We start from the raw sequence: 18,112 nt of genomic DNA, 5'->3' as shown, positions 1-18,112 counted from the left end.
TCTGTTATTATTCTATAGAGTATAATCATAAAAGATGAATCTCAGGGTTGTATATAGTGGCATATATGTACTTTGTTAATAAAATTTACTTTGAACTTTGAACTTCAGAGAGTGAACAATCTTTTCTATTTGAGGCCACTTTTGGAAGCATCACATGCACTTAATTCATGACTTGGCTGAAACTCTTTCTGGCAGGGGGAGGAAGATTTATTGCATCTAACCATTAACATGTCTAACTAAACCATTTTAATCATATATTTACATCAGCTTGTTTGAGCCAATCACTTGGTGTCATGCTTGAATGCCAATTGGAAGCCACTGTTTCCTTTAAATGCTAATTGACGGCCTGTACGAGGGGTCACACAGTGAACACTGCGCTCATTTAGTGAACTAACTGAGGGAAACGTTCCTGTAAGGAACCAAAGGAGACGACGTGAGATTTGATATGATGCATTCTGTAGATGTCATTTGGTAAGATGTCTTTTTACTTAGTTTCTGGGGCTGCAGGAACGTATAGATGGTCTGAACAGCTGGACAAACAACTGGCAAATAGAATTTAATGAAAAAAATTGTAAAACATTTCTTTTTGTCAAGATGTAGCAAAGCAAAAGACTAGAAAACAAATAGGAGGAAATAGATTTTTGGAGAAACAGAAACACCAATAGATCCTTAAAGGGATTAAGACTGGTTAGGTGGTTGAAAAGGGAATGTGATGTTGTTCTTTATTAGTTGAGACACAGAATCTAAGATTGGGGAAATTATGATAGAACTCTGTACAACGCTAGTCAAGAGATCTCAATTTAAGTTTCAATGGTGTGTTGACAAAAATTGGTAACATCACTGATTGTCAAGTGTAGCTGGTTAAATTCTGTCCTGTTGGAGATGGTGTTGGGTTATTTACCACTTAGCAGCCTGTTCCCTGTATTGTGTACGACTGCCATCACTGTGAAGTTCATTATTGCTGAAGTATGTTTAGAGTTTATCTGACCACTACCTGTGGGATTGTTTTTTTGAAGACACTGAACAGGAAATTCGAATCAGTATATGATAAGGAAGAAATATTTCTGGAGTCACAATGCAGGAGCATGTGTTTGAGACTATAATAGATAAAGAGGAAGCATTGAACTTTTTACATTTTATTTTGTTTGCTTGTTTATCTGTTTGTTTGTTTGTTTATTTATGTATTTATTTAGCAATACGGCGTGGAATAGGCCCTTCTAGCCGCACTTTTCCAACAACCTCCGATAACCCCAATTAACCCTAAACACGGAACAATTTACAATGTTCAGTTAGCCTACATCTTTAGACTGTGGAAGAACGCCGGCAGACCGGGAGAACCCAAGCAATCCACAGGGACTTCTTAAAGATGGCACCAGAGTTAAACTCTGAAATGGCCTGAGCTCGAATAGCGTCACGCTAACCACTATGCATTCATGGAGCCCAATTTATTTAGAGACACAGCATAGTAACAGGCCTTTCCTGCCGAACAATTACACCCATGTGACCCATTAACCTGCTCACCCGTAGATAGGAAATGGGAGCACCCGGAGGAAGCCCACGCGGTCCCGGGAAGAAAGTACAAACTCCTTACAGGCAGCAGCGGAACTGAACTCAGGACACTGCCACTGGAACAGTGCTATGCTGGCCACCACGTTGCAGTGCCATCCACAGAATTGCTGAGTTTTGAATTATCTTTTCATTCCCTTTTGGAATTAAAAGAGAATTCTGAAAAAGCACTTGCTGGCATTGGTTTAAGGTGAGAGGGTAAAGAATCCAAAAGGACCTGAGGGACAGGGTGTGTTCTGGATATGGAATGGCCTACCAGAAGAAGTAGATGTTCTAAGGACATTTAAAAGACCAACATACAAAATGCTGGAGGAACTTCGCAGGTTAGCCGGCATCTGTGGAAGAAAATGGATTGCTGACAATCATCAGGGACACATTAATCTGACTATCATCAGGGAAGAGGTACAGGAGCCTGAAGGCACACACTCAAGGATTCAGGACTAGCATCTTCTCCTCTGTCATCTGAATTCTGAACAGACATTGAACCCATGAACAGAAGCTCAGCATTCTTTGTTTTCCTCTTTTTGCATTACATATCTAATTCTATATATATATATATCTACTGGGGTGGCAGGTAGGAGATAGGTCTCTACCAAAGGAGGTGTAAGGCATTCATTCCCTTTGTTAGTCTGCAGGTCATATTTGGGCAAGATGTAGCACCTGCCTAGCCCTCCTCCCACCCCACCCCAACCAGGGTCACGTGAAGCTATGGGAGCAGGTGGTGGATGGTCGTATGAGCAACTGGTGCATATCACAAGTCCTGGTTGTGCGACCACTGATGCCAGGCAGACAATCTCTGAAGAGTATTGATAACGGTTGGTGTTGTGGTAGTTAGCCACTCCCACATGGGGAAGAGTTCACATATTGTACAAGCAGCGTTATCAATAAAGTTTAGTTGAATAGCCTGCATGCTGCCATGGAGACGTGTGCTCTCTATGCTCTCCCTCATAACGAACGCAACAGCTGGGGTCACCTGTCTTATAAAGACTCTGCCCAGAAGAAGAAGGCAATGGCAAACCACTTCTGTAGAAAAATCTGCCAGGAACAATCATGGTCTTGAGACCATGATCAACTGTCATTTCAGTTCAAGCACCTTAACTTGGACTCACATTGACTTTCCAATTCCTTCTGTAGACGCTGCCCGATCTGCTGAGTTCCTCCAGCACTTTGTGAGTTTCTCCCAATTCCAGTAACTGCAGTCCTTATGTTAGCATTGAAAAAGCATTTGGACGGGTTCAGAGGGATATAGGGCAAACACAGGCGAATAAGACTTGGTGATATGGGCATCTTGGCTGGCATGGGAAGTTGGGCCAAACTGTACAGTATTATTCTATGACAGTAAATTGGATCTATTAGCTGGTCTGGATGAGAATGTGAGGGAAGTGTAACAGAGAATTTAAGAGGCTCTGACACTACTCACTTACTTTGTCTCATATAATAACTTTACGTCTTTGCACAATATTACGTTGTGTTTGCCTTTGATGACCGTGTGGATTGTTTCAGTTATGAGACGTATCTGGAGACAGCAGAATGGTTGCTATCAAGGATCAAACGCCGACCAAAGGTTGCGATAATCTGCGGCTCTGGACTGGGAATGCTTGCTAAGACACTCAATGATCACGAGTCCTTCAAGTACGATGATATTCCCAACTTCCCTAAAAGCACAGGTAGGGAACATTGGAGACCCATTCACAGGTTTGCTAAAAGTATTCAAAAACATTTTCAAGATCTCGAGTTTATTTATTTATCTAGTTTATTCGTTTGGTTTTTTTGGTGCAATTTTTGTCTTCACACAGTTTGTTGTCTTTTGCACACTGCTTGTTTGTCCATCTTGTTGTGTACAGTCCTTCATTGATTCTATTGTGCTTCTTTGTATATACTATGAATGCCCACAAGAAAATGAATCTTAGAATGGTATGCGGTGAAATATATGTACTTTAGCAATGAAATTACTTTGAACTTTGATTGTGCAAGTAAACACAGAATCTGTGGCAACAGAGCAAGTAATTAAAGAAGATTTAAAGATAATTTCAAAAGAGCTACCAATGAGAGGAGGCCAGTATTACATAGAAAATGCTTCCAAAAATGTTGATAGAGATATTTTAACTTTCAAAATGGAATTGGATAATTCACTTTAAAAGGCCAGACAGCGGAAGACCAAGAGAAGAGAGATGAACAAAGAGCTAGCACTGATACGATGGGCCAAATGGTCTCTATATACTATAATTAATGACTCATTAGAAGATAGAACAGTACAATACAGGCCCTATGGCCCACAATGTTGTGCTGAACTAATTAAGCTAATGATGCCTAATTAAATTAATCCCTTCTGCCTGCAAATAATCCACATCGCCACCACCACCACCTTCCATTCTCTGCACATTGATGTGCCCATCAAAGAGCCCCTTAAATGTTCCAAACATATCTGCCTCCACCACTACTCCTGGCAGCACATTCCAAGCCTCAACCACAGTCTGTGTATTTAAAAAACGAGCTTGCTCTGCACATCTCCTTTACCCCTCTCATGTTAATTGCCATGACCTCTAGTATTAAACATTTCAACTTTAGGAAAAGAAAGACTTATTATCTATTCTATATGTGTCCTTCATAATTTTATAAATCTCCGACAGATCTCCCCACCCCCCCAAATTCTACTGATTCAGAGAAAGTAACCCAGTTTCTCCAGCCTTTCCTTATAGCACATGCTCTTTAATCTACACAGTATCCAAGGACTAGATAGGGTGGATGTGGAGAGGATGTTTCCTTCAGTGGGGGTATCCAGAACTAGAGGATACGGGCTCAAAACTGAGGGCCGACCCTTTAGAACAGACGTAAGGAGATTTTTTTTTTAGCCAATGAGTAGTGAATCTGTGGAATGCTCTGGCACAGACTACAGTGGGGGCCAAGTCCGTGGGTATATTTAAGGCAGATGTTGTTCACATCCTGATCGGTCAGGGCATCAAAGGATGATCAAAGGTGAGAAGACAGGTTTATGGGGTTGAGTGGGATCCAGGATCAGCCATGATGGAATGGTGGACTAGACTCGATGGGCTGAATGGCCTAATTCTGCTCCTAGGTCTTTTGGTCTTATGGTCTTAAGGATTAAATGCAATGTTCAGTGTAGCCCTAACCGGAGATTTATAAAGCTGCAAAATAACTTCCCAATTCTTGAACTCAGTGCCTTAGTTACTATAGGCAAGCATGCCGTATGCCTTCTTTACCGTCCTATCAGCTTGCATGGCCACATTCAGAGACCTATGGACTTGGACCCCAGGATCCCTCAGTACATCAGCATTGTTAAGTTATTAACTGTGTACCTTGATTCCTAATTCCTGATTTTTTTTTATTGAAATGTTTAACCCAGATTGATGAAAAACATTATTCCAGGTAAATTAGCCAGGGAGAACTAATTACGGTACAATTTTGTACAGTTGTTGGAAGTTGACTGCTTTTCCAGGAACGACAGGGACCAATTTGTGTGGAGGATTCAAAGTCAAAGTCAAGTTTATCGCCGTCTGCATGAGTACATGTCTGCATAGGGGGCAATAAGAACCTTACCTGCCGCAGCAGCACGGATGCTCTGCATCATATAAGCAGGATTCACCAGAGAAGTATAAATGATACACTTTTTTTTTACAAGGAACAACACAATTAGAAGTCTATTTTAATGCAAGATGTTCAAAATGGTCATAGTGTTGCTAAACTGTCGTGATTCAATCCAGTGAATCCATGCACATTTTAAGTTGGGATGCGAGTTGGGAAGTTACGGGCTTTACTTCTCCCCTTAGATTAAAATCAAAGAGGGGTTAGGATTGCTAAAATGCTGGAAGAGCTTTAAAACAAGGGTGAACATTTTTAAATCAAGCTGACATTAACAATGGGATGATGGATAAAGGGGCCTCTGTGTGGGAAGGCAGCATAGCAGTTAGCATAATGCTTTATCTGTAAGGAGTTTGGGTGTTCTCCCATGAATGTGTGGGTTTCCTCTGGGTACTCTGGTTTCCTCCCACATTCCAAAGATGTACGGGTTAGGGTTAAAGGTTGTGGACATGCTATGTTGGCGGCTGAAACACGGCATCACTTGCGTCGTGTCCCCAGCACATCCTCGTATTGTGTTGTTTGATGATGTAAATGATGCATTTCACTGTACTTTTGGATGTTCAATGTACATGTGACAGATACGTAAAGCTAATCTTTAACTTTTTACAAGTAAGGGCAAGGGAGAATCAGTTTTAGATGAGCTCAAGTTTTCAAAGAACAAGGATTAATGAGTAAATTGGTTTATTATTGTCACATGCACCAAGGTACAGTGAAACACTTGTCTCACATGCTGTCCATACAGATTATTTTATTACAACGGTGCATTGAGGTAGTAAAGAGAAAACAATAACAGAATGCAAAATAAAGTATTACATTCACAGAGAAAGTGTAGTACAGGCAGATAATGAGGAGCAAGGTCAAAATGAGGTAGATTATGAAGTCAAGAGTTCATCGTGTCATAGGACAGAACTCTTCAGCATTGGAAGTTGTCGTGACTACTGATGATTGATCTTTGTTCGTTCAGTGAAAGGACATATGAGCCAACTTGTATTCGGAGAGCTGAAGGGGAAGACTTGTGTCTGCATGCAAGGGCGTTTCCATATGTATGAAGGATACTCACTCGCAAAGGTAAAGGCAACATCCCATTCCTGTCGTGGGACAATGTGCACCTTGCAATAGATAATGATAAACACCAGCACATCAGTTTAAGTGGCCACCACTGCAGTAGGATGCAAATCTGGTATGTCTGGTATGGAGGGGCTACTACAAAGGACCGAAAGAAGCTGCAGAAGGTTGCAAATCTAGTCAGCTCCATCTTGGGTACTAGCCTACAAAGTACCCAGGACATCTTCAAGGAGCGGTGTCTCAGAAAGGCAGTGTCCAATATTAAGGACCTCCAGCACCCAGGGCATGCCCTTTTCTCACTGTTACCATCAGGTAGGAGATACAGAAGCCTGAAGGCACACACTCAGCGATTCAGGAACAGCTCCTTCCTCTCTGCCATCTGATTCCTAAATGGACATTGAATCCTTGGACACCCCCTCACTTTTTTAATATATAATATTGCTATTTTTTGCACATTTTTAAAAATCAATTCACTATACATATTCTGTAATTGATTTACCTGTTTTTATTTTATTTTTTTTTGTTGGCACATGGCCAGGTGGTTAAGGCGTTGGTCTAGTGATCTGAAGGTTGCTAGTTCGAGCCTCAGCTGAGGCAGCATGTTGTGTCCTTGAGCAAGGCACTTAACCACACATTGCTCTGCAATGACACCGGTGCCAAGCTGTATCGGCCCTAGTGCCCTTCCCTTGGACAACATCGGTGGTGTGGAGAGGGGAGACTTGCAGCATGGGCAACTGCCGGTCTTCCATACAACCTTGCCCAGGCCTGCGCCCTGGAAACCTTCCAAGTCACAAATCCATGGTCTCACGAGACTAACAGATGCCTATTATTTTTTTTCTCTTCTAGATTATATATTGCACTGAACTGCTGCTGCTAAGTTAACAAATTTCACATCACATACTGGTGATAATAAACCTGATTCTGTTTCTGATGGTGGGTCCATGGACTGTGCTGCTAGGGGTGGTGGTCGAGGCAGATACATTAGGGACATCTAAGAGTCTCACATGGATGACAGAAAAATGGAGGCCTATGTGTGAGGGAAGGGTTAGACTTATTTTAGAGCAGGTTAAAAGGTCAGCACAACATCACAGGCTGAAGGGCCTGTACTGTGCTGTACTACGTTCTATGTTAGAAAACAGATAAGGAGGAATCTCCTTAGACAGAGGCTGATGAATTTATTACCACAGATAGCAGTGGAGGCCAAGTCACAGAGTATATTTAAAACAGCGGTTGATAAGGTCTTGATTAGTCAGGGGGTCCAACGTTACGAGGAGAAGGCAGAAGAATGGGGTTGAGAGGGATAATAAATCAGCCATGATGGAATGGGGCAGCAGACTTGATGGGCCAAATAGCCTAATTCTATTTCTATGTCTATGTTCTACGTTCTAAGTTCTAAAAGAAATCTTGCATGCCGTTGATAGTTGTTGCTATATTTCACAATACAGGATATCTCAAAGGATTTTAAAATGGATGAAATATGTTTGGAAGTTGGGAATTTCTCTGGCCTGTGCCTCTTGCTGATAGCAAGATCTTACAAACAGCAACATGATTGTGATTGGATGCTATGCTAACAAGATACATTAGTTTGGTATGACAACTGCTCTGCCCAAGACTGCAGAGAGTGCTGAACACAGCTCTGCTCTACACGCAAACCAACCTCCCCTCCACCAACTCCGTCTATATTTCTTGCTGCCCTTTCTGAAAGATGATAAAAATAGAAAACATAGAAAACATAGAAAATATAAACAAAGATATAAACAAAGCTGAGTTTTATTTGTCATATGTACATCAAAACATCGAAACATACAGTGAAGTGCATCAAATCTAATCAGCAAGGACTGTGCCGAGGGCAACCTGCACGAGTCACCATGCTTGTGGCACCAACATAGCAAGCTTACACCTTGTACAGATGGCATGGTGGTGTAGTTGTTAACACAACGCTTTACAGTACAGGCAACCCGGGTTCAATTCCTGCTGGCCTGTAAGGAGATTGTACGTTCTCCCCGTGACTGCATGGGTTTCCTCCGGGTGCTTCAGTTTCCTCCCACAATCCGAAGACGTACCAGCTGGTAGGTCATTGTAAATTGCCCTGTGATTGGGCTAGGAAGGCTCTATTCCATGCTGTATCTCAGTCAATCAACCAATCAATCAATAACCCTACCTTTATGTCTTTAGAATATGGGAGGAAACCGGAGCACCCAGAGGAAACCCACGCAGTCACGGGGAAAACGTACAAACTCCTTACAGACAGTGGCAAGAATTGAACTCCAATCTTACAGCTGGCACCGTAAAGCATTACGCTAACCACTTCGCCATTGTGTCACCCTCTAGAATAGTATTAATGTGGAGCAAACAAACAAAATGCTGGAGGAACTCAGCAGATCAGGCAGCATCTGTGGAGGCAAAGGGATAGAAGACGTTTTGGGTGGAGACCCTGCATCAGGACTCGACCCAAAACATCCATAAGACCAGGTGTTCCCCAACCGTTTTTTTTACACCATGCACCCCTACCATTAACTGAGGGGGTCTAGGCTGGGAACCCCTGCCTTCACGTGGGAGCAGAATTAGGCCATTTAGCCCATTAAGTCTGCTCCACCGTTCCATCATGGCTGATATATCATCCCTCTGAACCCTATTCTCCTGCCTTCTCTCTATAAACCTTTGACGCCCTTACAACACCCCTAATATCACCATTGCTTTGCCTCCACCGATGCTGCTCGACCTGCTGAATTCCCCCAGGAGTTATTTTTGTTCCCAGTCTCAGCCTCTGCAGTCTCGTGCTCTACCATTAATGTGTACTTTTGCTCCTGTTTTCCCCAAGGTGACTTTCCCAGTCCGTGTGTTCCGACTACTGGGTGTGGAAGTTCTGATCGTAACCAATGCCGCTGGATCACTAGCAGATGACTACAGCACCGGAGACCTCATGATCATCAAGGATCACCTTAATATACCAGGCCTGGCAGGGCAACATCCTCTCCGAGGCCCCAACGATGAGCGGTACATAAACCACTCCCCCCCCCCAATCAAAGCCTTTACATTGGCCCTTCCTCCCTTTCAACTTTCCAATGAAATCAATACCAAGAAATTGTAGAAGTATTGTCAAGTTTTATCCCAATCTAAAAATGCTCAGTCGGTAAGGCAGCATATGTGGAGAGAGAAACAGAACATAGAGTAGTACAGCAAAGTACAGGCCCTTTGGCCCACAATATTGTGCCAACCTTTCAGCTTACTCCAACATCAATCTAACCCTTCCCTCCCACATTACCCTCCATTTTTCTATCATCCATGTGCCTATCTAAGAGTCTCTTAAATGTTATTAATGTCTCTGCCTCTGTCACCACCCCGGCAGTGTGTTCCACACACTACCAGGCTCTGTGTAGAAAACATGCCTGACATCCCCCCTATACTTTCCTCCAATCACATTAAAAGTATACCATTGCTACCCTGGGAGAAGGCCCTGACTTCATCTATCTTGTAGACATCTATCAAACCACCTCGCATCCTCCTGTTACTCAGAAGACAAAAACCAGTCACTCCTCAACTCTCTGTTGGACTATCATAACACACAAAAACACCTCTTTGTCCAAGCATTCAAGTTCAAGTACATAGAGGCCCTCTGTTGATTAAGACTGACCATGGATGTTTCATCCCAGCTGTCTATATGACATGCAAGCCAGGGCAGTACGATGTGGAGAGCAAGCTGTTGCCCATGTTGCAGAGTCCAACACTCCCCACAGCTGATGAATCCAAAGGAATGGCAGAGACCGATATAGTTTGGCATCAGTGGCATTGCAGGAGTTGCCAGTCAACGCTGAACTCAATGCAGGACTGCCTTAGAACTCCAGCTCTGGATTTTTCCCTTAGAGTTTACTCCCGAAGCCTTCTCCATGAGTGGGTGTAGCTGCAAGGCAGCGGAGGTTTGAGACCAGAGTTTTCCTTCTCCTAGATGAGCTGCCAAACATGGCTGACGAGCCCCATCTGTACAAAGTGACTGGTTTTAAGGCGCTAGTAACCCGTCTTTGCCCCTTCTCCTGTCAGTAGAAATGGTTCCACTGGGCTTCGTAGCTAAACCACACGTGAAGGCCAGGAGCTGGACTTGGTTGTGAGAGACTATTTGAGATGCACGACATTGGGAGTTTTTAATAGGTAGTGGGAGCTTGTCCCCATTACCACCCTCTCCACCACTATGACAACCTAGTTCATATTCAAGTTCAAGTTTATTGTCATCTGACTGTACGTATATACAACCAAACAAAATAGTGTTCCTTAGGACCACAGTGCACCCACAAAGCATATCGCACACAGCACATACAATAAAATATTACCATAAATAAATTAATAAAATTTAATTCAAAACGCATGTAGTAATGCACAGAACACGTAAACAGTGCTCAGCTCACTGTCCTAGTGATGAGACCTCGGTAGCGGCAAGGCAATCATTAGTCTCACAGCCTGGGGGAAGAAGCTGTTACCCAGTCTGGCAATCCTAGTCCTGATGTGCCTGTACTACCTCTCTGACAGTAGTGGATCAAAGAGATTGTGGGGTGGGTGGTAGGGATCCTCAACAATGCCTCAGGCCCTCTGTCTATAATAATCCCGGTAAATGTCACAAATAAGGGGTAGGGATCTTCTCAGTGGTTTTTACTGTCCTCTGCAGCGGCTTGAGGTCCAATGCCTTGCAGCTTTTGTACCACACAATGATGCAGCCAGACAGGACATTCTCAATGACACTCCTGTAGATCATTGTCAGAATGGAAGCAGGGAGCCTTGCACTCCTCAGTCTCCTCAGAAAGTGGAGATTTTGCTGTGTCATCTTGACTGATGAGGAGGTGTTGTGTGTCCAGGTTAGATCATCTGTTGTGTGTACACCAAAGAACTTTGTGCTCTTCACTCTCTGCACGGCAGAGCCATTCAAACTCTGAAGCCCCAAATATGGTCACCTGTCATGAAATGTGTTGTTTTGTGGCAGCAGTGCCAGGTAATACATAAAAATTACCGCAAGTTACAATAAAAAAAAGCAATAAATAAATAAAACCAAACAACATAGTGGCTGAGGGAAAGGAGCTGTTCCTAATCTGTTGAGTGTCCGACCTCCAGCTCCTCTGGTAGCAATGAGAAGAGAGCATGTCCAGGATGGTGAGGGTCTTTAATGATGGACGCTGCCTTCCTGAGGCAGCACCTTTTGACAATGTCCATGATGGTGGGGAGGGGTGTGCTGCGATGGAGATGGATGAGTATAGAAAGCTGTGTAGCTTTCTTCGATCCTGTGCATTGGAGCCTCTTGCTACACGGTGATATAACCAGTCAGAATGTGCTCTGCAGTACATCATAAAAATTTGCAAGAGCCTTTAGTGAGATACCAAATCACCTCAGCCTCCCAATGAAACATAGCCACGGCTCTCTACAGTACATCTGTAGAAATGTACTAGTCTTTGTCGACACCAAATCACCTCAAACTCCAAATGAAACATAGCCACTGACATGCCTTTTTGGTGATGTCATCAATATCTTGGGCCCAGGATAGAACTTCCTAGGTCTTGATACCCAGGAACTTTTAGCTGCTCACCATTTCACTGCTGACCCCTTGATGGAACTGGTGTGTATGTTCTCCAGATTTCCTCTTCCTGAAGTCCACAATCATACAGATCAAAGTATTACACCGTGCATTGAAGTCGTACAAGGTAACCCAATAACATATCTGCACAGAATACCATTTCATCTAATGATCATCTTCGCACAGAAGAGAAGAGAAGAAAAAACTGATGAAATAACCAAAGTAATCTTGCCTGCAGGTTTGGATGCCGTTTTCCCTCCATGTCCGACGCATATGACAGAGCTCTGGGCAAGCTGACCCTGGACATAAGCACTGAGCTGAACTGCAGCAACATTATGCATGAAGGTGTTTACTGCATGGTTGGAGGCCCCAGCTTCGAGACAATTGCTGAGGCACACCTTCTTCACAGGCTCGGAGCTGATGCTGTGGGTACGACCTTTCAGACAAATCTCTATGCATTTCAACATTAGCAGGGTACAGTGTAGAACAAAGACTTGCATTGACATAACACTGTCCATCCTATCCACACAATTTTGAGTACAGAGAAAGTGGGTGTTTTTAATGAGGGGACCCATCCTGCACCACAAAGCTCCAGAATATATGCTAAAGAGAACTGGGACCTGGGATGGAAGGAGTGCTGACTTAGCACATGTACTTGGGTATAAACAGCTCGAACACCATTTTATACTGGAGTTTGGCCAAGCTCACTATCTTTTGCAGAATATGCCATTGAACTGAATTGCTAAGTTCAGCCTCAGTTTTATAAGTGAACTGAGATTACCAGTTCTCACATCCAACTCGACAGTGAGATCAGAGAATCTTGAACTTCAGTCACCTACCCAAAGGAAAGGTATCAATAAGATTGAAAGAGTACAGAGAAACTTTACAAGGATGTTGCTGGGATTTGAGCACCTCAGTCATTGGGAAAGTTTGAAAAGGACGGACCTTATTCTCCCGAGCGCAGGAGAGTGAGGTGGGATTTGATAGAAGTATACCAACTATCAGCAGTATAGATAGGGTAAATGCATGCAAACTTTTTTCACTGAGGTTGGGTGAGACTAGAACTAGAAGTCATAGGTTAAGCATTAAAGGTGAAATATTTAAGGGAAACCCGAGGGTGTGGAATGAACTTCCAGTAAAAGTGGTGGATACGGGTTTGATTTCAACACTTCAGGGAAGTTTGGATAAGCACCTGGATGGGAGGGGTCTGAAGGGTTATGATCCAGGTGACAGTCGATGGGACTAGGTAGAATCATTCCTGCTCGCCACATCATAGGAGGAATGTGAGGCCTTTGGAGGGGGTACAGGGAAGTTTCTATGGGTTGGAGGGCATGTCTTATGAAGAAAGGTTGAGCAAGTTAGAGCTTTTCTCTTTGAAGTGAAGAAGGATGAGAGGTGACTTGACGGGGACGTATGGGGTGATGAGAGGCATTAATGGAGTGGATGGCCAGTACCTTTTTCCCAGGGTGTAAATTGCTAATATTGGAGAGCATAATTTTAAGTGATTGGAGGAAAACATGAAGGGGTATGTCAGAGATAGGCTGTTTTATACAGAGAGTGGTGAATGTGTGGAACGTGCTTCCTGTGGTGGTGGTGGTAGAGATAGATACGTTAGGGACATTTGGGACACTCTTAGGCGCATGGATAAAAGATAATTGAAGGGCTATGCAGAAGGGAAGTGGTAGATTGTTTGAAAGGTCAGCTCAGCATCATGGGCTAAAGAGAAGCTCAGCAGGCCAGGCAGCATCTATGGAAAAGGGTGCAGTTGACGTTATGGGTGTGTGTTGCTCGGATTTCCAGCATCTGCAGATTTCCTCTTGTTTCTGGCCGAAGAGCCTGTACTATTCGACATTATTTGTTCTCACCTGCGGTTCCAAGTAGCTGTTTGCATGCGACAGTGACCACACCCTCTACACTGCGTTGACAGGCCGGCCTAACCAGGTGAGGGTAGCCAGTGGGCCTCATACCCCGGTGAGATAGGGACATGTCTGTCCCAGCTTGTGAAGTCAGCTCTGGCAGACTGGGCAGATGAGATCTACAGTGAGATTCAATGGCTATGAAGGTGGTACTGCCACGCTCCGTGGAGAGCGAAGGGCACGACAAGGCACAGAGGACGTCATGGTCATCATCCCCTGCAACCAGGAAAGACTCCAGTTTGTGACAGTTGTTCGTACCACTGGACCTGGACTTCTGAGTCGAGAGAGTGGAACTGCAAAGGCTTTTCCACTTTAAAAATTCTCCCGCACAGATTTCCTGTCAGCGTCAGACAGGACAGCCACCAATGTCGGAGCGTACATTCAGAAACAAGAACCGCCATAGTGGGACTGCTGTTGAGATGAAGGGTTAAGTGAAAACTCAGTCCATCTCTAGTGGTTCTTGATTCTGATGTCAAAATTCCATGGCAGAAGTATGTTTGTGAAAACTTTGACTTGCGTACTGTTCATGCAGATTAGATCACTCCACTGTGCCTTGAGGTGGAACAGAGTAAAACAATAACAATGCAGAATAAAGTCTTACAGCTGCAGAGGAAGCACAGAGCAGCTAAACAAAAAGGCACAAGATCATAGCAAGGGGTTTCCTACACTGTAACAATCCCAATGTTTCAATACTAATTGTTTGGCTGTAAAGCATATTCAGATACAATCTGCAAAAGAAGATATACTGTTATGGTTGTCCGTCGTGCCTGACGATGTGCGAGATAATTTTTAAAGTGGAAAAACCATTGCACTGGGGCAGTTTCACTCTCTCGATCTCAGGAGTCTGGGCCCAGTGGTACGAGCAAGCATCACAAACTGGAGCCTTCCCTGGTTGCAGTGGATGACCATGACGCCTTCCGTGGCTTGTCATGCCCTTCGCTCTCCATGCAGTACCGCCTTCCTGGCTGTCATCCAGTCCCTCGGGTCCGACCGTGCGCGGAGACAGGCATGTCTCTCTCTCACCGGGCTATGAGGCCTCCAGCGACCCTCACCTTGTTTAGCCAGCCTGTTGAAGCGTTTTACTGGGGTGTGGTCACTGTCGTATGCAAACAGCTACTTGGAGCCACAGGTGAGAGCTGAGTGCCTGGTGGGGACCAAAGGTGAGTGAGCTGCCCCAGAATGGACAGGACATGCCCCTTCACCAGAGGTGCTACCCCTCCCTCAACACTCCATGATTTACTACCTAAATGGAAAAACAGCAGCAAAAGCTGACAATTCTCAGCAGGTTAGGCGATATTTGAGGATAGAACAGCAGACATAGCTTAAAGTCAGAACATAGAACAGTTCAGCGCAAAACAGGCCCTTCGGTCCTCAATGTTGTGCCAACCCTTTAACCTACTTGAAGGTCAACCTAACCCTCCCCTCCTCCAGAGCTCTCCATTTTCCTATCATCCATGTGCCTGTCTAAAGTTTCTGAAATGCCCCTAGAGTATCAGCCTCTCCCACCACCCCGACAGGGTGTTCTCCTCACCCACCACTCTCTGTGTGAAAAAAGCAACTATCTCCAATGTTCCCTCTATTTTTTTTACTGCTGCGCTGCCTAACCATTGCTCTGAGCAGGAAAGTTTACACAGCCTGAATACTGCGTAGTACAGGAAATGTTTTGTTATGTAATATATGTACTATGAATATTTAGAACAAAAATTGAAAATTTACATACTTTTGATTTTATTTATTAATTGAAGAGTATAATGAAACAGTCCAACAAAGAAAATCTTTCATATTTCATAAGCTTTTTTTCCAGCTGCATCCAATTTCTGCGGTGCAGCAACAAAGGCTATGTGTATGGGAGCATTTCAGTTACTGTACAGTCATGCACCCCAAAGGGAACAGTGCCTACCTTTGACATCCCCCTATATACTTTCCTCCAATCACCTTAAAACTATGCATCCTCATATTAGCAATTTATGCTCTGGAGAAAAAATGTCTCTGGTTCTCCACTCCATCTATTCCTCTTATCATCTTGTACATCTAAACCAGCACTGTGGTTAGTAGGTTATCTGGTCATTGTAAATTGTCCCGCAATTAGACTGAGGTTAAATCGGGGGTTGCTGGAAGACTGTACACCTAAATAAATTAATTAATTCATAGAAATGTTCCTGTTCTCGTCCAAGGGTCTCTCTAACCTTCTGTAAGTCACAATGTGTTCTTGCACCTCACAGGAATGAGCACTGTTCCCGAGGTCACCGTGGCGAGACACTGTGGCCTGCGAGTGTTCGGACTCTCTCTGATCACCAACACCATTACAAGGGAGTATAACAACGTTGAAGTGGTGGACCATGATGATGTCCTGAGTATCAGCAAAATGAGGACAGGTGTGGTGCAGAGCCTGATAACGGAGCTGGTGGGTCGCCTGGAGCTGACATCCACTAGAACGCAGGGCATACAAGACAGAACGTAGAACATTACAGCACAGTACAGGGCCTTTGGCCCACCTTTTAACCTACTAACCCTTCCCTTCTACATGTAGGGGGTTTCGATTTTTATTTTACTGCGGAGGCTAATTAAAATGGCGTCTTTGTTATGTTAATCTGGGGAATGCGGCTTTGTTGTCTTAAACGCTGAGAAAGTTTGCACTAGCAGCTTGTTGTGGTTTAGAGGGTGATAAGAAGTACGTTATTAACCAATTGGGATAGTTGTTATGGTTTTGGTGTATTTGAAGATACTGTTTGTATGGGGGTTTTGGGGGCAGAAGGTGGGAGAGCGAGACAGAGGATGGACGAGGTGCTGTGAGTCCGCTAATGGGGTCAGACCCCGAGCGGGACGTTCGGCAAGGAGACGGAGACGGACTCGTGTGGAGCGCCTGGTCGACCACCGTTGTTGGTCCCAGGGGGCCGGTCGAGGTGGTCCGAGGGGGTCGCAGGGTGAAGAAGAAGGTCCTTGAGCTCCAACGGTTTTGTGCACGAAGAGATTGAACTTTGATAAGTGTGGCGCCTTTTATTTTCCTTTTATATTTTATTCTCTTTTAATTATATAGTTCCAGTAATATCTATAAACTGTATATCATTTAATTGCATCTGGTGTATTGTCTGTTATTTGGGCAGGGTGGGGTACCTCACACAGCATCCACACAAACTAATTACCCAGTTTGGCGGGGCCGAGGCTGTTTCCCTAGACGACAGCGAGCCGAGCGACCCTGAGGGTGGCCAGGGGGGCTACACACATAATACTCCATTTTCTATCATCCATGTGCCTATCAAAGAGTTTCTTAAATACCCCTAATGTATCTGCCTCTACCACCATCCCTGGGAGGGTGTTCCGCACACCGACCACTCTCTCACACTATACTTTGCACCAATCATCTTAAAATCATGCTTCCTGGTATTAGCCATTTCCACCCCGGAAAAAAGTCCACTCAATCTGTGTCTTTTGTACACATCTATCAGATCACCTCTCATCCTCCTTCGCTAGAAAGGAGCTCGCTCAACCTATCCTCATTAGACATCCTGGGAAAGCAGATACAGTAACACTCCTACAGTTCAGAATCAGACCATTGAGAAACCCCAATCCTTCAATGGCTAGCTTATCAAATAAAGACGGAGGTTAACTTTAACTGTCACATGTACATCAAAGCATACACTGAAATGCAGCCTCTGCGTTAAAGATCAACACAACGCGGATCTGCCACCTCATGCTTCCTTCAAACAGTGCTCGGTTTCCTATGCTCCCTTTAACCTTTCACCAGGAAATTACAGTGTGATACAATGTAGTCTTGATAAAAGGTTCATGAAAACTTGTTAGCAGATACTTCTCTTTATCTGCAACGTCACAGTCTGGCACTAAAAGTCCCAAGTGTGCTGAAATATCGGAATTTTACTGTACACTAGTTTTTGCAACAAAATATATTTACTTGTAACTGAAACAAAAATGTTACTGTTGCATTTTGGCAGCTGTCTGCGCAGCTCCTTAAAACTACAAATAAATCTACTACAAACCAATTATTTGTTCACCTGTTAATTTGACAGAATCAGGTTTAATTTTCATTGCCACACATGGCTGTGGAGTCCACACCTTTATGTTTGTTTGTTTGTTTTTCTAACTACTTATCTATTTATTTACTGAGATACAGCATGCAATAGAACCTTCCAGCCCTATGAGCCACGGTGCACAGCAACCCACCAATTTAACGCTCAACAAATCACAGGACAATTCACAATGACCAATCAACCTACCAACCAGTATGTCTTTGGACTGTAGGAGGAAACTGGAGCACCAGAAGGAAACCTATGGGGAGAACATACAAATTCCATAAGAACATAAGATATAGGAGCAGAATTAGGCCATTTGGTCTTTCAAGTCCACTCCACCATTTCATCATGGCTGATCCAATTTTCCGCTCAGCCCAATCTCC

The 18,112-nt window shown here is 43.9% G+C and overlaps 1 protein-coding gene across 1 annotated transcript; it reads left to right on the top strand.

Moving 5' to 3' along the window:
• The first annotated feature begins 329 nt into the window (after positions 1–329).
• On the top strand, positions 330–16,772 carry pnp4a (purine nucleoside phosphorylase 4a). The gene is made up of 6 exons (XM_063074116.1): positions 330–471; positions 3,070–3,233; positions 6,131–6,234; positions 9,053–9,228; positions 12,024–12,214; positions 15,924–16,772. The coding sequence occupies exons 1-6, from the start codon at positions 446–448 to the stop codon at positions 16,160–16,162; spliced, it is 900 nt and encodes a 299-aa protein (XP_062930186.1). The 5' UTR covers positions 330–445; the 3' UTR covers positions 16,163–16,772.
• Positions 16,773–18,112: the final 1,340 nt, after the last annotated feature.

Source organism: Mobula hypostoma, chromosome 2 (genome assembly GCF_963921235.1).
Source record: "Mobula hypostoma chromosome 2, sMobHyp1.1, whole genome shotgun sequence".
Taxonomy (NCBI): Eukaryota; Metazoa; Chordata; class Chondrichthyes; order Myliobatiformes; family Myliobatidae; genus Mobula; species Mobula hypostoma.
Note: the sequence above shows the minus strand (reverse complement) of the source record. Positions and strands in the feature narration are given on the sequence as shown.

What these genes read in the sequence shown, in the direction of transcription:
- pnp4a (XM_063074116.1), top strand. Translation starts at nt 446, where the DNA reads ATGATGCATTCTGTAGATGTCATTTG. An exon ending in CAACTTCCCTAAAAGCACAG is followed by an intron (nt 3,234 to 6,130) that starts GTAGGGAACATT and finishes TTGTTCGTTCAG; the next exon opens with TGAAAGGACATATGAGCCAA. An exon ending in AAGGATACTCACTCGCAAAG is followed by an intron (nt 6,235 to 9,052) that starts GTAAAGGCAACA and finishes GTTTTCCCCAAG; the next exon opens with GTGACTTTCCCAGTCCGTGT.